General features: G+C 41.4%; 1 protein-coding gene across 1 annotated transcript in view; it reads left to right on the top strand.

Moving 5' to 3' along the window:
• LOC121004017 (pituitary homeobox 3) overlaps positions 1–9,604 on the top strand; it is an 83,335-nt gene extending 73,731 nt beyond the window's left edge. The window contains exons 3-4 of the mRNA XM_040436043.1: positions 5,860–6,065; positions 8,279–9,604. Coding sequence (XP_040291977.1) covers positions 5,860–6,065; positions 8,279–8,842 — 770 coding nt within the window. The 3' untranslated portion in view covers positions 8,843–9,604. The remainder of the gene's footprint in view (positions 1–5,859; positions 6,066–8,278) is intronic.
• The last annotated feature ends 12,487 nt before the right edge of the window (positions 9,605–22,091 follow it).

Genomic DNA, 22,091 nt, shown 5'->3' with positions numbered 1-22,091 from the left:
ACCACCAGATCAGAGGCACGGTGATAGGGAGCTCGTGTGCCCCATCGTACGCCAACCTGTTCCTGGGCTGGTGGGAGAGGACTATCGTTTTTGGAGACATACCAAGTGTACACACTACCAACTTACTGACTTGGAATAGGTTTATTGATGATACCTTCCTGATTTGGAAGGGCAACAAACATGACTTTGCTGAGTTTGTGCGGGAACTGAACATTAACGAGATTGGTATGAGATTCACCTTTGACTTTAAGATGGATGCTCTCCCATTTCTTGATATTGAGATTGCCAGGGGCGCAAGGTGGGAGATTAGGACCAAGACGTTTCGCAAACCAACGGCTACTAATTCGCTTTTAAACTGGAGGAGCTATCATCCTTTATCCCTTAAACAAGGGATTCTGGTTGTACAATAGGATGAAGAAACTGTTCCACAATTAGGGATTTTAAGGAACAAGCCTTATTCTTGAAAAAGAATACCCTGACCCTATACTCAAGAGAGCTTATAGGAGAGCCCGCGAAAGCAATAGGACGGAATTACTGCACCCCAAAACCGACAAAATGGAGACAAACAAAATCTGGCTAATAGGTACCTATGATACAGCAGCAAAAGAAGTGAAATCGGTTCTAAATAAATATTGGGGTATCTCAAAAAGGTGATCTCAGAAACACCTCAAGTCATCTACCGCAGGGGTCACAGTGTACATGATCGCTTAGTGCACAGCCACTTTGACGAGGCAGCACTCAGGCCGCATACTTGGCTTCAACCTTTTGTGGGGTGCTTTCGCTGCCGGGGCTGTGTAGCCTGTACATTTATTGCCCAGGAACACCTCTTTACCAGCAGAGCTACGGGCAAGAAATACACCATCAGACACTTCATAAATTGTAGAACAAAAGGGGTTATCTATAAAGCGACTTGTGGATGTGGCCTCGAATATATTGGGGCTGTTCAGCCACTTAAGAGAGAGGGAGACTGGGACAGAAAGTACTGCAAAGAGAAACTTGGTGGATTTTCGAACTTAAAACAGTCCACCCTAGGGGTCTAAATGAACAACTACTGTTTGGCTGTTACATTTAAATTTATATGAAATTCCATCTTTACACAAAAAGACCAACTTTGTGTGTTTTTCTCTTAATAGACCATGTCCAGTCTACTACTCCATATATCTGCATAGATATATAATTGCTAACTTGCGCACATATAGTGGGCCTATACATGTGTCTTTTCACATACCCATATGTATGAATTAAGGATACATATATTTATTCGCATATGGGTATTGATTTACTAGCTCATTTGAGCCTTTATACATTACATTATATTGGGCCCTCTCTAGTGCGTTTAATCTGTATTACCAAAAACCAAAATCTGTATGGGAATTAGTAGATAGATATAGGGACATATAGGGTCAGAGACCCAGTATCCGTTGTCCCATATATATCCCTATCCTATCCTCCTCTATCCTCTGTTGTCTTTACTTTAGTATACCTTATACTATGGCATGCTAATCAGCGGTTGCATCTTTTTTTTTTTGGTGCGACCTTTGTGTATACAAACCTCTGAAATCAATGTACACGGGCCTACACCGTTTAATTAATTATTTATTAAATGTTAAGTTTTAATTGTGGTAACCTACCTATTGTGGATTATTATTTTGAATATGGTCACCAATGAGAATATAAGGCTTTGACTATAGCAACTTGGTTGTATGATTTTCTAGTACTTGTAATTACACTACGCCACCACTCCACAGGAGGTGACGTGTAGTGTAGTAAAGAGGATGAAGCGCCACCTCCTCCTTAAACATCTTATCGGCAGGGGTTCCAGGTATTGGACCCCCGCCGATCAGATATTGATGACCTATCCTGACGATAGGTCATCAATATTAGTGGCAGGACAACCCCTTTAACATGATTCGTTGTTGTATTTTCCATAATAATGGCAAAACCCTGAAATTTATGAAAAATCTTGTGCAGTGTTGCTGCAATAATGAGGATTGTGGCAAAAGACTCTCCAATACTGTCACAAAATCCACTCATATAAATGCACCCTAATTCAGTAGGTTTCCATTTGTTAATGCAAACTACCAAGTCACTCTCTATAGTAAGGTGGACCATACAGTTTACATGTTTGGTTGACATCTATCCTTCCTGACTCCCCCCATAGACATGAGTGTGTTTCTGAATGGGGAGAAAGTAGCAAACTGCTGTCAGACACCTCTGTCATTGGATTATTCCTCCTGAGAGCAAAAGGATCAGGCATGTTGAAGTCCAACAGCCTGATCCTTCTTTTCCCTGACATCTGCCATAAGGGAAATATCAGGAGCTGCTCTTACACATTAGATGGTTTGCCAGTCCTGCCTAAATTGACGGGTTCAGCCCACATTGATCTAATGTGTATGTCCAGCTTTTGTTTTTATCAACAACTTATCCACCCATATTTATAGCTTACTATATGGCACATGACATACAGCTGTACTAAAGGGAATGTGTCATCAGAAAATGACCTATTGTTTAAATCAAGTTTTTATGTTAAATATATTTTTGAAGGATTTTGGGTGGTTATTTTTAATTTTCCTTGTCACTATCTATATTTAAAAGAAAATCCTAAGAGGCCACTAAGCCGAATAATAGACACCACTTCTTGGTCTGTACAGATCACTTTTTAACATTATCATCATAGGCGGGTTTACAATGACAAATATCACCTATATATAGATAACACAGGATCCACCTTTCACAATAGGTGATATCACAGCTTATCTACTCCCTCTTGACCTCTGCACAGACCTAGAAAACTGTCCCATGGACATCAGAGCCCCCTCCAGTGTATTGTGACTATTGTAAAGCATAGTTCTAAATGCTGTTGGCAACAGCTCAGGCAAGATGGCCACCCCCATAATGATATTCAGGAAATGGAACAAAAAATTCTAAAACTCGAAAATAAAAACAAATAAAAAATGGGTCACTTTGGTTTTAACTGGCAGAAAAATATGTGACACATTCCCTTTAACAGAGTAGCTGTTGACCCTAGCCACTGTGTATAAAGATAAACTAATCCCCCCCCCCCTCCAGAAAATATCTAAGTATTAAAATCATTGCCTGAGGATTAAGAAAACAAATTAGGCTAGGTTGACATCTGTGGCACGTAACTCCAGTAGTGTATACCAGCAGAGGAGTTACCATATCCAGCACTGTCACACACTGCCAGTCATCATCAGATTCCTATTGACTAGTCCGGTAGTCTGCTCTTCTGCTGGAACAGACTACCAGAGTTACCTGCCAGAGATGTGAACATAGCCTTAGGGTGCATTCACACGACCGTAAGCCTCCGTGCCTATATGCACTCAGTATTGCGGATGCGGATTCATTGACTTGAATGGGTCCGCAATCCGCAAGTTACGGTGAAAAATAGGACATGTCCTATCTTTTGCGGAGCAAAGGCATGGATCAGGAGCCCACAGAAACACTGGGAAATGCTTCCGTAGGCTTTCTGGTCCCATGCCTCATGTCCTATTTTTTGCGGTATCTTGTGGATTGTGGACCTGTTCAAGTCAATGGGTCCGCACCGCAATACAGGATTCACACGGTTGGTGTCTGTGCATTGCGGACCGCTATTTGCAGTCCGCAGCACGGGCATGGAGCCCTTACATCCCTGTGAATGGACCCTTTGCAAGTCTCACTACCTCATTATCTTTACAGCACTGCATTGTTATTTTGCAGTAGAAAGCATTGTAAATTATGGACAATTGGGGATAGAGAGGTACCAGTCACCCTAAAAGCCACCTATGAAGACATCAGCAATAAATAGCACACGTTAGATTGGGGCCCTGTGACAGATTTTGCATTTGGCCTTGGAGCTTCAAGTTACTCATCTAGTGAAAGATCCAACATAGAAAGTGTTTTATTTTTATAATAGTAATTAGAATAATAATAATAATAATAATAATACAGTGGTATAATGTAACACAGGCATACATAACATGGTCGTATTTCTTATCATTTCTCTTTATTCCCAAATTCGGAGATTGTCTTTTCCGCCACCTTGACACTAGTTATTGATATATCATGGTGTTAGAAGGCGGTGCAGACATAATTCTCTAAAGCACACACCATTAAATATTCAGAGGCTAATGTGTGAGCGTATGTCTGTGGAAACATTGGCACATTGGGTTGATTTTTGTTATTCTTTTAACATATTAACAAAGTTTGTTGATTTTGAAACTCATCAGATGGATTTCAGTTGTACGATGACATTGCTCATGGTCACTTTCCTATGCACGCAACAAGGTTAGGGTGAGGAGGGCTTAAAAGAACCAAAAAGCCCCAATAATACTGCACAGAGCATGAATGAGATTTAATTGCTAAACAGACTGGTGGAGCTGAGAACCAAGGCCATGGTGTGGAGCAGTGTTAAAGGAAATGTGTAATCAGAAAATGACCTATTGTCTAAAACCTGTTTTTATGTTTAACATATTTTTAAATAATTTAATTTTTGTCAATATTTATATTTAAACAAAAAACATAAAATCCTGCAGTTTTCGCACTGGCCACTAAGAATAATAATTGGCACCAGTTCTTGGTCTGTACACGACACATTACTGCAGTTACCTACTTATCTATTCACTGAGGTGATATAATTACTGGCAGGATTAGAGTGACAGATAAGACAAGATCAACCATTCACAACAGGTGATTGTCAAAGCTTATCTATTCCTTCGTTGTACAATGACCTCTTCACAGATCACAGAGCATGCCTAGAAAACTGTCCCATAAAAGTCAATGAAGTCCCCTCCAAACCATTCTCACTGTTTACCGCCGGCCCACTGACGTCATGACTAGTATCAACTAGCGTGGGCGGGGCTAAGCTCTGTTCACTTGAATGGAGCTTAGCCGCACCCACGCTAGTTGATACTAGTCGTGACGTCACTGGGCCGGCGGTAAACAGTGAGAAGGCCGCGGCACTACTGCCGGCTCTGCTGTCTTCTCAAACAGCTGATCGGCGGGGGTCCCGGTTGTCGGACTCCCGCCGATCAGAAGCTGATGATCTATCCAGAGGACAGATCATCAGTTAAAACAAAGTGCAGAACCCCTTTAAAGATATACAATATACAGAATATACAATTTACAGAACATAGGTTAAAAAAAAATCACCTTGAAGGAAACAATATGGTACACATACAGTGAAGCATTATTAGTACAAATCTCCAGATATTTTAATAGGCAGACATCACTCACATAAAAAGTGTATGAAAGTTTTTAATGATAACTGATGTCACAATTACAACCAGAATTCAGTAATGTTAATGGAGATTGAATTTTTTTCCATATGTCAAATAATCTCCACTGTTAAAACATATTGTTTATTACTGTACATGTATTTAGCTGAAATCTGATTGTAATGTTTAATAGCAGCTGAGAAAAAATGTACATGGATCAGTGGAACAAATTTCAATCAGTACGAACCATGTTAAATAGCATTCTTATGGTCCATGTTAAAGGTTGTCTGGTTTAAAAAAAAATGATTAGAGATGTATAAATGGAGAATGTTCCTGAACTATAAGACAGGCAGGATCCTCAAATACCTTCTCTCACTCTGAGATTTCAATGAGAACTGTGCAATGCATCATTTCACCTGTGGTGGAGCTGCAGGGTAACTCAACACTTCCTGCCAGGTCACTGTATAGAAGATTGCTGTGGTCCAACTCTATGATCAAGACACCCTGTAATCATCTTATTGTCGCGTAAACCTTCTAGGAAAAAATGGTTTTCCGATATGGATAAACCCTTTAATGATCATAGTTCGGTCTGTGCATATCTACAAAACAAATAACTCATAATTTTTTATTAAACAATATTTTGCAGATACAGAAAAATCCCAACAGAACCAAACGGATGACTCAAACCCCGAAGATGGTTCATTAAAGAAGAAACAAAGGAGACAAAGGACACATTTTACAAGCCAGCAGCTGCAAGAACTGGAGGCTACTTTCCAGAGGAACCGATATCCAGACATGAGCACCAGGGAGGAGATTGCAGTGTGGACCAACCTCACTGAGGCCAGAGTCAGAGTAAGTACAAAATATATTCACTGTTCTCAAGAGGTCTATTATTTAATCTAGTTTTATATGTCAGGAAATTGTAAAAAAAAAAAAATAATGGCTTAACAGTATACAGTAGTCCATTAGGCTCCATTCACACGTCCGCAAATGGGTCCGCATTCGTTCCGTAATTTTGCGTAACGGGTGCGGACCCATTCATTTTCTATGGGGACGGAATGGATGCGGACAGCACGCATTTGCGGAGCGCGGCCCCGATCTTCAGGTCCGCATCTCCGCAAAAGATAGAACATGTTCTATTCTTGTCCGCAGCTTGCGGACAAGAATAGGCATTTCTTTAGGGGTGCCGGGCTTGCAGCGTTTTGGTGTCTGTCTGACGAAACTGATCTAAACGGATCTGTCCTGACACACAATGTAAGTCAATGGGAACGGATCCGTTTTTAATGACACAATCTGGCACAATAGAGAACGGGTCCGTCCTCCATTGACTTTCAATGGTGTTCAAGACAGATATGGCTATGTTAAAGATAATACAAATGGATCCGTTTTAAACGGATGCAGACGTTTGTATTATCTGAACGGATCCGTCTGTGCAGATCCATGACGGATCCGCACCAAACGCGAAAGTTACAAATATTAATTGTAAGTTATTTCTTACTCTATGAAAAACGAATACTTTGTTCCAAATCCCGAAAATAAAGAAAGAAAATAAAGATGAAAAAACGAAAGAAAATTTTAATATAAGCATAGACAGATAAAACGAGTCCTTACATATAACAGTCAGTAATAGCTGCTGGAAGCTTTCTATGATGATGACAGGAGTTTCTTCAGGGCCTTGTACAGTACATGCAGTGCATAAGAAAAATAACAGGGAGCTGCCCTCTCCTGGTTCCCAAAGAATCTTGTATCAGAATATTGTATTCTGAGTAGAGATGACTCATCAACAAGAGTCCTTCACCTTCGAGGGGCTGTCCCTGCTGCTGCATGATTGACAGGGCTGTACATCTCGCTCAGCCCTGACAATTTCTGCTCCAAGTAGTGGCACAAGCACAGAGGTTTTGCTCCCTCTACCGTTGCAGAGACTGTGCATACACCGCTACACTTCCAGTTAGCGATGCGTGAACATTCACTGCTTCCGAAACAGAGGCTCCGCACTTGCACAGCTATTTGGAGCAGCAGCACATGTGCAAGATTGTCAGGACCAGGTGAGATTTCTGGCACTGTCAATCAAGTGACAGAGAGGCGCTTCTTCAGCAAAATGGACACCCCCCTGACAGCTGAAGAACTCATGTTGATGAGACTAATCAATTTGTAGAAATCGATTCGCTCATCTCTTATCGTGAGGCCGTTTTTAACCTGAGGGATTCCTTTATGGAGTTGTCAGAAATCCATGTCAAAACGTGTCTACAGCAAATGCTGAAAAAAATCTGTAACAGATTGGACATTCAGTAAATTTAAGGAAACTTCACATACATAACATTTCTGCAACTGAAAATCAGCTCCATTCATTGGACTGTAGCCAGGGGTGCACCTAGCCTTTCTGCTGCCTGAGACAAAACTGAAACGGCGCCCCGAAACCCCCAATGCCAATTTCTTAGTCTAAACCCTTCCCTCCAGCCTTACTGTAAAAGACATACTTGGAAAAGATTACATACAGAGCTACAAAACATACAGGGTAATACAGCACCGCATACTGTGCCCACTGTGCTTCCCAATACTATACTGCAGAAACAGATAATCCCCCTTCTGCTGCCCCCGTCTTGCCCCTACCTGGTGCTGCCTGAGGCAATCGCCTCACCCCGCCTCATTGGTGGTGCACCCCTGACCGTAGCTTTCAGAAATACACGTGCTTACAAAAAAAAAAAGCTATTAGATAAATTGAACTAATTTTCAGTTGCAGAACTTTTCTGTAACCAAATCTGCTGTCTGTGAAGGCACCCTAAACACCCATAGCATGTCTTCAGCAGATGTATTCTTCTGTATTCTGTAGTCATTGACTTTCAGTATGGATCTAATTTGCGCACTGCATGTGCATATTGCCTGTTCTAATATGAACAGGATGTTTAGGATGCCTGCCACAAGTACAGGAACTCTCAGTCAGGTGTGAAAATTGATATCCATTCCTACTGTAAAATGAAGTAATATGTAATACATTTTATATATAATAGGAATGCTGCTAAAGATGTAGCTATTAACATTGTATGATCTATGTTTCTTATGTATAGGTTTGGTTCAAAAATCGGAGAGCCAAGTGGAGGAAACGAGAAAGGAATCAGCAAGCTGAACTTTGCAAAAATAGCTTTGGAGCCCAATTTAATGGACTCATGCAGCCCTATGACGATATGTATTCTGGATACTCCTATAACAACTGGGCCACCAAAGGCCTTGCAACTAGCCCCCTCTCTGCCAAGAGTTTTCCTTTTTTTAACTCCATGAACGTTAGTCCTCTTTCATCCCAACCAATGTTCTCTCCACCCAACTCAATTGCTTCAATGACCATGCCTTCATCTATGGTTCCTTCAGCAGTGACTGGAGTTCCAGGCTCTAGCCTTAACAATTTGGGAAACATTAATAACCTTAATAGTCCCAGCCTCAATTCAGCTGTTTCAGCCAGTGCCTGCCCCTATGCCTCTGCCGCCAGTCCCTACATGTACAGGGACACTTGCAATTCAAGCTTGGCAAGTTTGAGGTTGAAGGCTAAGCAACATGCCAACTTCACATACCCAGCAGTACAGACTCCGGCTTCCAACCTGAGCCCTTGTCAGTATGCTGTGGACCGGCCAGTATGAAGGATCACGCCATGCCAAAGACTTGATGGTAGCTATAATGCGGAAGACCCAATTGCCCTGCAGGAGATGCCTTTAAGAAATGGGCATGACAATTTCTCTGAGAAATCCTTTCCATTTTCAAAGTGAGAGATTAAACTGCAGACTCTACTTTGTTTTTGGTTCAACAGGACATTCGATATGCTTACATTGGGAAGACAGTATTTCCAATCCAAAGAAAACAGAATTCCATGACCATGAGTAGTCTTGCTTTTATAATGCAAGCTGTTTAATTGTTGTGGTTTTTATTGAGGCTCCCGATCTTTGTACAGTTGACTAAACCCAGAGACATATAATATGTATAGGTCACTTAAATGCAAAGAAGATCTCCAGATACTTATTTATCATAAGGATGACCCAAATATATACAAATCAGAGAACTATACTGCAGACATGTGCATGACCGTGAACATTGTCCAACCAGCTGCCACACATGTAATCTAAGGAAATAGGATGTATATATATTATAAAAATATAAAATTAAACTTTTTTCTTGTTTTGTATGTTGAATAATCTATAAAATAGAATTTAAACAAGGCTTGTCCCAGGTGGCGTAGAGTGCAAGGCCACAGACCATATTTTCTGCTTCAAGCCTGCTTGGGATTACTTTGAAGGTGTAACTTTTAACAATGGTCATTTCTTTTTCAACAAATGTCAGCGCCCCTGTCCCCTTTCTTCTTTCCCAATTCCATTTGAAAGACAAAAAATAAAATAAACGTTGAATCATTTGACTTCTAGATGTCTTCTTATTAAGGTTATTTTAACCCCAGATGACTCTCACATGCTATCTTTTCATATGTACCCCTGATATATACAGAGCCTTGAAAAAGTATTCATACCACTTGAACTTTTACACATTTTTTCACGTTACATCCACAGACTTAAATTTATTTTATTAGGATTCTATGTGATAGACCAGCACAAAGTAGCAAGTATGTGTGAAGCAAAAAGAAAATGATACATGGTTTTCAAAATTTTAAATAAATAAAAATCTGAAAAGTGTGGCATGCATTTGTACTCTGTACTCTGATAACCTAAATAAAATCCAGTGTGACCAACTGCCTTCAGAAGTCACCTAATTAGTAAACAGAGTCCACCTGCATGAAATGTATTCTCAATATAACTACAGCTGTTCTGTGAAGGCCTCAGAGCTTTGTTAGAGAATATTAGTGATCAAACAGCATCATGAAAATCAAGGAACACATCAGAGAGGTCAGGAATAAAGTTGTGGAGAACTGTAAAGCTTGTATAGGTTATAAAAAAAATATCCCAAGCTCTGAACATCTCACAAAGCACTGTTCAATCCATCATCCAAAAATGGAAGGAGTGTGGGACAACTGCAAGCCTACCAAGTCCATCTAAACTGACAGCCCAGGCAAGGAGAGCACTAATTAGAGAAGCAGCCAAGAGGCCCATGGTCACTCTGGAGGAGCTGCAGAGGTCCACAGCTCAGGTGGGAAAATCTGTCCACAGAAAAACTATTAGTCGTGTACTCCACATGACTATGGAAGAGTGGCAAGAAGAAAGTCATTTTTGAAAGCAAGCTTTACAAAGTCCGTTTACAGTTTTCTCCAAGCCATGTAGGGGAAACAGCAAACATGTGGAAGAAAGTGCTATGGTCAAATGAGACCAAAGTTGAACTTTCTGGCCTAAATGCAAAACGCCATGTGGGGCGGAAAACTATCACTGCACATCACCCTGAACACACCATCACCCACAGTAAAATATGGTGGTGGCAGCATCATGCTGTGGGGATGCTTTTCTTCAGCAGGGACAGGGAAGCTGATCAAAGTTGATGGGAAGATGGATGGAGCTAAATACAGGGCAATCCTGGAGGAAAACCTGGTAGAGGCTGCAATAGACTTGAGGTTCACCTTCCAGCAGGACAGCGACCCTAAACATACAGCCAGAGCTACAATGGAGTGGTTTAGATCAAAGCATATTCATGTGTTAGAATGGTCAAGTCAAAGTCCTGACCTAAATCCCATTGATAATATGTGGCAAGACTTGAAAATTTCTATTCACAGATGCTCTCCATCCAGCCAGACTGAGCTTGAGCTATTTTCAACCTCTAGATGTGCAAAGCTGGTAGAGACATACCTCAAAATACTTGCAGCTATAATTGCAATGAAAGGTGGTCCAACAAAGTATTGACTAAGGGGGGGCGCTGATTTTTATTTATAAAAAGTTTTGAAAACTGTATCATTTCATTTCACTTCACACATACTACTTTGTGTCTATCACATAAAATCCCAATAAAATACATGTTTGTGGTTGTAATGTGAAAAATGTGCCTTTACTCAAGGCACTATATATATATATATATATATATATATATATATATTTTACATTTTTTTGAGGATTCTATTTTCTGAAAATACAAGCCATGGTGTTACCTTTAATATAGGCTTTAAGAAGGCTGTGTCTGACACAGGGATTCCTTTTTTCTCTTTAAATTACTATGACATGCATCGACCCTCAGGCACAACACAATGGGCAAGTTTTGTCCAGTGGGTTCCCTTCATACTGTGGAGGAGATTGTTGCATCAGCATTTATCAGTCTTCATTAGTATTGTCATAGTATTTTCTTTTTCTTTGTGGGATAATGTTTTTTGTTCATTGAAGCCTGAAGTAAAAAAAAAAAAATTATGGCAATTTGTCATTAATTTATAATCAGTTTTGGGCAGTAAAAGTAAATATACAGTACTTCAAAATATAAATGCACCTTGAAGGGGTTGTCCCATCCCACTGGATCCATGGTGAGATGTGACTAAGAACCAGCTGTACACTACCATGGAAGCTGCTTTTTCTAAGTCCAGTCACCTTGGGCAGGCGCTTAGTCCCATCTGGCTGTGGAAATGTCAAGATTGGACAACCCCTTTAACTCCACTAGTGTTATAATTCTCCTCCGCTGTCCATATACTAATGTGTAATTTAAACATTTTTACATTTGAACACAAGTGTTATTATCGCGCATTATATAAGGTACCACAATTCAATCAGTGTATTGTTAAAATGTAATGTCGTTTCGAATGACTTTTCAGAATAAGACATCATGTGCGTGTACATGAGGAGTAACACCATTTCTGGCCATGGCTTGTATATGGCATTTATCAGCAGAATCCATCTCTATTTTCTAGCATTTGCCGATCTCAGCATTGTGGCTAGAATGTACGGGCTCCTAGGAGACTCCAGCCCCAACCTTAAAGGGGTTGTCTCATGATCGACAATGGAGGCATATCGCTAGGATATGCCCCCATTGTCTTATAGGTGCGGGTCCCACCGCTGGGACCCACACCTATATCGAGAATGGAGCCCAGCAAGGTGGTAGCTGGAGGATTCCGGTCCAGCCACTACCAAGCCGGCTCCCCATAGAAGTAAATGGGAGCTTACCGCGCTTGCGTGGCCCCCGCTGTCATTAATTTCTATGGGGCCGACGGAAATAGCCGACCCCATAGAAAATGAATGTAGGGCGGCTGCGCATGCGCAGTGTGCCCTCCTTCACTTGCGGGCCTCTGTTATCGATATAGGTGCGGGTCCCACAGCTGGGACCTAGCGATATGCCCCTATTGTCCATGATGAGACAACCCCTTTAAATGATTCTCAGAAACCATATCTACTACCCCAATAACCCTGATCCTACACCTGACCCTAACACTCCTGAATATGCACAGAGGTTCTCAATATGCAGCGCTACTTTTCATTACCACCTGTCTCAGTGTCATGGGACCTCGTCACATGCCCTCCCAGGAGCCCATACACTCTAGGATTTACCCTGAGCTCCAGAGTGAGCAGAAAGTAGCTACTATGATGTCTTCCATACAGTCCACAGCGGCAAGAGGAAATCCTGCCCCCCTATCTCTAGCTCTTACATACACAGAAGCAGGAGCAGCATGGAGGACATTGCACAGTAGTAAAGAGAAGTTTCTCTGTCACTCTTACTGCAGGCACTTCCTACTCCTCCCACTCTCTCCATAGGCTTTTATAAGCGGCGATTGTAATCTGATCCCTCAGTGAGTTGATCAATTTCTTCTGAGGTGCGCTGAGATTAATTGATCAGTGCAAGAGAACGGAAGGAGGTTTAGAGGGGGAAGAGTCTGATAAGTGGAGAAAAATATTTTTTTCTGTAATTAGCTATATTACATGGTTTATTAATGCTTTTATTATTGCTCTATGGAGAAAAATGAAATCAAAGTTACTCTTTAAACTCTTAAAGACATGCACTGTATATGTACAGCACAACTTGTCTCTTTAAAGATGGCGCCTGCTCCCACAAAGAAGTGGAAGGCGGCCCTATCAGTAATTGACAGCTATCTCTGTGTACACAGTCAGAGGGAAGGCTGTCATCGCTGATAGGACCGCCTCCTTGACTTCAAAGCCGAGAATGAGCAGGAATTTAAATGAATGATAATAATGCAAGTTATACTGAACCTTTTGCTATAAAACTATATATTAATTTGCTCAGCTCCTCCTGGTCTATAGCATGCTGTCCGCAGCTCAAACACCATGTTCAATGTGACAGGTTCCATTTAACTTCACTGATTGCAACAGGTTATAAGAACAGTACATATGTTTAGCTCACAGGTTTGGTAGACTGGATACAATTGTAGAAAACTCTCAGCTGTGAGATGTCTTGAGTCTGTACAAGTTTTAAGTCTGTAGATGCAAACAACAATGCTCCTATTTACTGATAACAAATATAGATAATATTACAGGGAGTGCAGAATTATTAGGCAAGTTGTATTTTTGAGGATTAATTTTATTATTGAACAACAACCATGTTCTCAATGAACCCAAAAAACTCATTAATATCAAAGCTGAATATTTTTGGAAGTAGTTTTTAGTTTGTTTTTAGTTTTAGCTATTTTAGGGGGATATCTGTGTGTGCAGGTGACTATTACAGTGCATAATTATTAGGCAACTTAACAAAAAACAAATATATACCCATTTCAATTATTTATTTTTACCAGTGAAACCAATATAACATCTCAACATTCACAAATATACATTTCTGACATTCAAAAACCAAACAAAAACAAATCAGTGACCAATATAGCCACCTTTCTTTGCAAGGACACTCAAAAGCCTGCCATCCATGGATTCTGTCAGTGTTTTGATCTGTTCACCATCAACATTGCGTGCAGCAGCAACCACAGCCTCCCAGACACTGTTCAGAGAGGTGTACTGTTTTCCCTCCTTGTAAATCTCACATTTGATGATGGACCACAGGTTCTCAATGGGGTTCAGATCAGGTGAACAAGGAGGCCATGTCATTAGATTTTCTTCTTTTATACCCTTTCTTGCCAGCCACGCTGTGGAGTACTTGGACGCGTGTGATGGAGCATTGTCCTGCATGAAAATCATGTTTTTCTTGAAGGATGCAGACTTCTTCCTGTACCACTGCTTGAAGAAGGTGTCTTCCAGAAACTGGCAGTAGGACTGGGAGTTGAGCTTGACTCCATCCTCAACCCGAAAAGGCCCCACAAGCTCATCTTTGATGATACCAGCCCAAACCAGTACTCCACCTCCACCTTGCTGGCGTCTGAGTCGGACTGGAGCTCTCTGCCCTTTACCAATCCAGCCACGGGCCCATCCATCTGGCCCATCAAGACTCACTCTCATTTCATCAGTCCATAAAACCTTAGAAAAATCAGTCTTAAGATATTTCTTGGCCTAGTCTTGACGTTTCAGCTTGTGTGTCTTGTTCAGTGGTGGTCGTCTTTCAGCCTTTCTTACCTTGGCCATGTCTCTGAGTATTGCACACCTTGTGCTTTTGGGCACTCCAGTGATGTTGCAGCTCTGAAATATGGCCAAACTGGTGGCAAGTGGCATCTTGGCAGCTGCACGCTTGACTTTTCTCAGTTCATGGGCAGTTATTTTGCGCCTTGGTTTTTCCACACGCTTCTTGCGACCCTGTTGACTATTTTGAATGAAACGCTTGATTGTTCGATGATCACGCTTCAGAAGCTTTGCAATTTTAAGAGTGCTGCATCCCTCTGCAAGATATCTCACTATTTTTGACTTTTCTGAGCCTGTCAAGTCCTTCTTTTGACCCATTTTGCCAAAGGAAAGGAAATTGCCTAATAATTATGCACACCTAATATAGGGTGTTGATGTCATTAGACCACACCCCTTCTTATTACAGAGATGCACATCACCTAATATGAGTAAGACAACATGCATAAAGAGGATGATGTGGTCAAAATACTCATTTGCCTAATAATTCTGCACGCAGTGTATAGAGCAGGAGGAGCTGAGCAGATTGATACATAGTTTTGTGGAATAAAGATTCAGTATAACTTGTATTTCATTCATTTAAATTCTTTCTCATTTTGGGATTTAGAGTCAAGGAGGCGATCCTATCAGTGATTGACAGCCCCCCCCCCCCTTATGACTGTGTATACAGAGATAGCTGTCACTGATAGGACCGCCTCCTTGAAATCAAAGCCCGGAATAAGCAGATATTTAAATAAATAAAATACACATTATACTGAATCTTTTCCCACAAAACTATATAACAATCTGCTCAGCTCCTCCTGCTCTATAACATGCTGCCTGCAGCTCAAACACCATGTTCAATGTGACAGGTTCCCTTTAAGCATAAAGTATATTCAAAAGTTGCATACTGTAATTATTCATTGTTCAGTGATTAAGATTTATTGTCAAAAAAGGTAAAGCCCTTTCAGTGTCTCCAAACATCAACCCAGATTTTTGCTTAATTAAGGCCCATAGTATAGGAAGAGCGCAGAAGTGGGCCACATTGTTCTCCTTTTACAATTAGGGGATCCTATAAGAGGGATCAAATGCCTTCAAGTACGCTGAACATGAGTAACATACTGTAGATTTCAGGTAGAGGCTTGGATCTTATTATACTGGATTGAAATTGAAGACCCCACTGGAGGTAAAAAGAGCTTGTCTATGGGAGTGCACTTTTCTCTCTCTTATCTTATAGAAATAGCTGTAAGCTCCAGTTAAGTCAAATTTAAATGATAGACGATTAAAGGGGTTGTCTGGGAGTTTAAAAAATTAAGCTAGCAACAGAAAATGCTACAAAATAAATAAAAAAACTATTACAATATGCTTCACTGGTCCCCTGCCTGTACATCCGCATGACTGCCACAAGCAATCGCCCCTGACGAAGCTGGACTGGCGAAACCCGGGTCGGGTGGATCTGTGATGAAAAAGACTTGTTTTTATGACTGAGATTTTAGACCTTTTTGTAAGTAGAATAAAACCTGCTGATTGCGTTAAATACCTGGTGGAACTTCACTATTTGTACTAATACTTCCCTCTAGGGTGCAGGTGTACGTGAGTGCACCTAGCCTCTGGTAACCGTTTGTGTGGCTACAAAGTGAAATCAACCTGAGCATTGGAGAAAAAAGAGGGTTTGGGATTGGAACTTTTGCACTCAGAAAGGCAGCGTGATCAACAAACTTGTGGACATATTAACTGTGAAGCGACCTATACTCACATCGCTTGGTGGATCTGCAGCGCCGATAAGTACACCAAAAATTGGAGATTGTTTTTATATTGTTTACAAGCAATCACTGGCTTTGGTGGTCTCATGCATACAGGCTAGCATCATTTATTGGTACTTTTTTTTTACATGAGTTTGCAACATATAAATTGTATGCTATGAGAAACCTAGGAAAACCTTACCCCAACTTTTATATGTCTGACTCTGACCCAGGGGCATAGCTGAAGGCTCATGGGCCCTCGTGCAAGATTTCAGCTTTGGCCCCCCCTTCCCTCAGTGCTTTGTGGCCAGGGAGGCAAAAATTGAAAAATTGAAATCGCACCCCCAACTCCCCCCCATGCCAAATTCTTGACCTAACCCCTTCCCTCCAGCCAGGGGTGTAACTTGACCAGCATGCACTTTCCATAATACCGGTGTCTTCTTATGTGGCACAAGGGTCTTTGGGCCCCCTCAGGCTCCTGGGCCCGGTAGCGACTGCTACCTCTGCACCCTCTATAGCTACGCCCCTTCTCTGACCCCATCCTATCTGCTGATACCTCAACCCTAAAAGTATCTGTCTGTACACGAAAACCTTACACACATGAGCATATACCACTATGAAAGGCAGATCCCCTTAAGTGTCAGCCTTTACATGTAGATGACTGCTAGGTTAAGTACCAATATTTGTCACAACTCTACAAGGGAGAATTAGCCAGTACAATTACACCACAGATTTTATTGTTTTTGTTGCCCTACTATTTTTAATTTTTATTTAAATTTTCTTTGCATCATAATTTTCTGACAGCCATAGCTTTTTTATTTCCATCTACAGAGCTGTGTAATATCTCTTCTTTTGTGGGGCAAGCTGTAGTTGTTATTAATACCATTTTGAGATATTGATGTCATTTTGATCACTTTTTATTACATTTTTGGATAGGCAAAGCAACATAAGCTATTTCCTGCCTGGATAAATGCTGTTAGATCTTAATAGTTTGGGCATTTTCAGACATTGTGGTATTAATTTTTCATTTTTTTTTTTTATGTTGATAGGGGTGATTTGAATTTTGAATTTCTCAGCCAACACGGCATATCATAGGCAGAATCTGAGATTTTATCCTGTTTTATGTTTACTGATTTTATACCTTTGTGAATATAATAAAATCAATTATCATCGGGAACATTGGTGGACCTTCACTATGTGCCTTAACCTTTATATCTACAGAAGGGTGGTTTTGTGACAAAGATTATCCTCCTGTGGATCTTCGTTGTTTGGCATCACCAAAAAGCTGTTGTATCCTATCCTGATCAGGACTCGTGAAATATAGCCAAAGTGAGGCAGCGCGACTCCTTTTTTGAATTGACTTGTTGAATGTGAAAAAGCCTGCTTCACATGGTGGTCTGCGACGCCAAAAGAGAAGAAAACACAGTGGTGAACTTTTTTACTTTTCTATATTTTTTTTTAATATATTTTTTTTATTTGTTTTATTTTATGCTATTTTCATTTTTTTGATTGAAGAGAATTGGAACATTACCATCTATTGCAGAGAAGTGTAGTGTGCAGTGAGACCCCACCCCCTCACCCTCTAGACAGCTCTGCAAGTGAAGGCAACCAGTCCTTCTCACATTCCAGGACAGGCTTTTGAGGAGAGAAGAAAAGAGCGATATGGGCAGGACGGTCGTGCTAAATGGGTGGAGGCACAGTGAGTGGCCACTCAATTAGCACTGGTGTGCTGACCGCACAACATCTCTAAATGCATATCAGATTACAAAACCTAGAGTGCTGCTCTCTGTCCCCCCCCCCCCATGCCTGTAAATACATTAAAGGGTTTCTGTCACCTGAAAAATGGGTATTAAGCTGGCTGACATTAGCGATGTGCAAATGTGAACTGAACATAACTATATTAGTGCCATTTCCCTGCCTGCCGCCGTTATTGAGAAAAATGAACTTTTATAATATGCTAATTAGCCTCTAGGAGCGAGGGGGGGAGCGTTGCACCTGCTCCTAGAGGCTCCGTTTGTCCACCTCTTTTCACGCCCTTCTTCTCTTGATTGACAGGGCCAGGGCAGCACTGCTCTCCTCCCGCCGGCCGTATCTGCAGTGTAAACGGCACAGGCGCAGTGAGGAAGCCAGCAGCTGCCGAGCGTCCTTACCTCATTGCACCTGCGCACCTTATATTTTATGGTTTCTGGTTCATTTCTTCTCTTATTATTTGTTGGAAAAACATATGCAGACATATAAAGCACCTACTGCAGACAGCCTATAAAGGTTAACAATCAATCACCAGCATTCAGCCACAGATTAGAGGTGTCTGACTTATGATACAACTAGTCAGACTATTCCCAATGGTTGCCAACTAAAAAAAAAATTCTAGATGGACTCCTATCTCTTAATCTTGCATACAGTCAATGTTTCCAAGGATTTGAGAGAACTGAATGGCACATGTCTAAACAAGCATAGAGTAACACAGCCTATTGTAAGTAATCCCTGACTGTGTTGTACGTGAATACCTCTGGCATCAAGAGTCTAAAGAATCTTTAATAATAAAGTTTTTTTCTTAAATTCCTCAAACATTTGGTAAGCCTTTATCTTCTGAGGGCTGTTTGTACGTGACTCGTGATATTCAATAAAACTGGTTAATTCCTTATGAAGCATCTAATGTACATGATCTAATGTCTATAGATGGCAACTTATTTTAAAATGAGTGATTAGTTGATTCATGATCCTATCACAATTAGACTGCTACAATAGTTATATCTCTGGCTTCACCTGCAACAACTGTAAAATCAGACTGTTTTAAGATACATTTAGTACAGAAAATTTAAGGAATTGCATTAGAGTGGCACTCTTCTTCCCAGAAGAGTGCCACCTTTGTCCATTGGCTGTATCTGCTATAGCATCTCAGTCCAATTCACTTGTTTGAAGCTGAGCTGCGGCAGTGTTTCTGGAACAAGGCAGTATGTTTTCCTAATCTCATATAAATCCTTACATTTTTTGTACTACGGGTAAATGTATTTTAAAATAGTCTTGATTTTCCACTGGATTTACGATCAACACATAATCTGAAATCCATCTCGGCAATCACAGAATATAAATATATATATATTTTTTTTTTTGGAAGTCTAAAGAGTAGTGTTGATCGAGCACCGTAGTGCTCGGGGGCTCGGGCCGAACACATCGTGATATTCGGGTGCTCGAAGCACCCAAATATAATGGAAGTCAATGGGAGAACCCGAGCATTAAACCAGGTACCCCCTGCTCTGAAGAGGGGAGGGTGCCTGATTCATAAGAAAATGTCAGAAATTGTTGGTAATACCACCAAAATGGTTATGTAACAGCATGGGGAGGATGTATGGATACATCTTTGAATCGCTGGTCGCTGCTTGGAACTATGTTGTCCGAATAGTACGCCACTTTTACATAATGACAATAATACGCACAAAACCAAGGGGAAAAAAAAATCGATTTTAGAGGAAAAATTGATAGAAAACATTCTTTCCTGAATATTTACTTGCATATAAAGTGCAAGTGCTGCCAAAAATTACAAGGAAGAGGCACTCTGATACACCCTTAGTTACACATAAAGAAAGGCATCATACACACCCTTTAAAAATGATGATTGATGGCCTGCTGGTGACCCTCAAAAACATTTGGAGCAAGGGCCTGCTGATCTGACCATCTAAAACATTACGGGCGGTGGCCTGCTGCCGCTTTGGTGACTCTAGTTAACCTGGGGCCGATGGCACGTCCCCGTGACGGCAACGATCCATTCGGATGTCTGGCCTATCAACTTTCAATGTAATTGTCAGCTCAAAACCATTGTAAACTACGGGTAACCGGGAATCAGTGTTTGATTCCGGAGATGGAGCCTGAGAAACAGCTAACACATCCAAGGAAGACAAGCGGGTGTTGCACAAATCACACACTCCCGACTCGTGGGAATGTCACAACAGAATTTTGCATGAGAAAACGTTATACAGGAGAGGCCTTGCTGCCGCTTTGTTGACTCTAGATAACTTCTGCCTGATCGCACATCCCCGTGACGTCCACGATCCATTTTGATATCTTCCCTATCAACTTTCGATGTTCTTTTATGCGCCTAAGTTACCGCTGGTGACCACCGGTAACTGGAAATCATTGTTCGATTTCGGAGAAGGAGCCTGATAAATGGCTATGGCTACTACTTCAAAGCAAGGCAGCATGAGCTGCAGGTGAGCTGACCCTGTAAAAGATTTTAGTTGCGGGCCTGCTGGTGAGCTGACCCTGAAAAACATTATATGCGAGTGCCTGCGGCTGAGCTGACCCTGTAAAACATTATATGCGGGGGGCCTGCAGCTGAGCTGACCCTGTAAAAGATTTGAGTTGCGGGCCTGCATGTGAGCTGACCCTGTAAAAGATTTGAGTTGCGGGACTGCTGGTGAGCTGAGGTGGAACCGACAAACCCAACTTGATTTTGATGGCTGCATTAATCTGCAGGTGACCGTCATACAGCTCTACAGATTTGTTTCCATCTGCATCTTTCTCAACAATCTGTGGCCTCAATCTTTTATCCAGACTCTGTCATTGTGCCTCTATGTGGCCTCATTATGCTGCCATCTCCACACCATGTTACCTTGCCACTCATTTTTATCACCATGCTGCTGCTGATGCTGCTTAAAAGCCCTTAAACTGATCACCAGGCCCACAATTTAATAAAGGCTTTAAGCACAAAACCAAAGTAAAAGAATCGATTTTATAGGAAAAATTTATTGAAAACATTCTTTCCTTTATATTTACTTGTATATAAAGTGCAAGTGCTGCCAAAAATTACAAGGAAGAGGCACTCCGATACAACCTGTATGTCACATAAAGGAGGGCATCATTCACATTGAGTTGCGGGCCTGCAGGTGAGCTGACCCTGTAAAAGATTTGAGTTGCGGGCCTGCAGGTGAGCTGACCCTGTAAAAGATTTGATTTGCGGGCCTGCAGATGATCTGAGCCTGTAAAAGATTTGAGTTGCGGGCCTGCAGATGAGCTGACCCTGTAAAAAATTTGATGTGAGGGCCTGCTGGTGAGCGGACCCTGTAAAAAATTATATGTGAGGGCCTGCTGGTGAGCGGACCCTGTAAAAAATTATATGTGAGGGCCTGCTGACGAGTGAACCCTGTAAAAAATTATATGTGAGGGCCTGCTGGTGAGCAGACCCTCTAAAAAAATATATGTGAGGGCCTGCTGGTGAGAAGACCCTGTAAAAAAATTAGATGTGAAGGCCTGCTGGTGAGCGGACCCTCTAAAAAATTATATGTGAGGGCCTGCTGGTGAGCGGACCCTTTAAAAAAAATTATATTCGAAGGCCATATATGCGAGGGCATTATATGTAAAGAATAAGCAATGCACGTTGATACTGTATGACAGAAGAGGAGAAGGATGATGAGAAAAGGAAGATTCAACCATGTTTGTGGTGAAAGAAGTGCATGGGAATACAGTCTATTAACTACATTAAAAACAACACATGTAAAGTGCCTTTATGTTCATCAGCATTCCTCTGGTGGAGTCGAGTAGTCATGGTCAATCCAGTCAACCTGTCAGCATTTTCAGTTGACAGGCGGATAATCTTATCTGTTATAATGCCACCAGCAGCACTAAATACCTGCTCAGACAAAACACTGGCGGCAGGGCAGGCCAGATCCTCCAAAGCGTAGAGCGCCAGTTCGTGCCACGTGTCCAGCTTGGACACCCAGTAGTTGTAAGGCACTGAGGGATCATTGAGGACTCTGAGA

This window comes from Bufo bufo, chromosome 6 (genome assembly GCF_905171765.1).
Source record: "Bufo bufo chromosome 6, aBufBuf1.1, whole genome shotgun sequence".
Lineage (NCBI taxonomy): Eukaryota > Metazoa > Chordata > Amphibia > Anura > Bufonidae > Bufo > Bufo bufo.
This window is presented reverse-complemented; position numbering and strand designations above follow the sequence as displayed.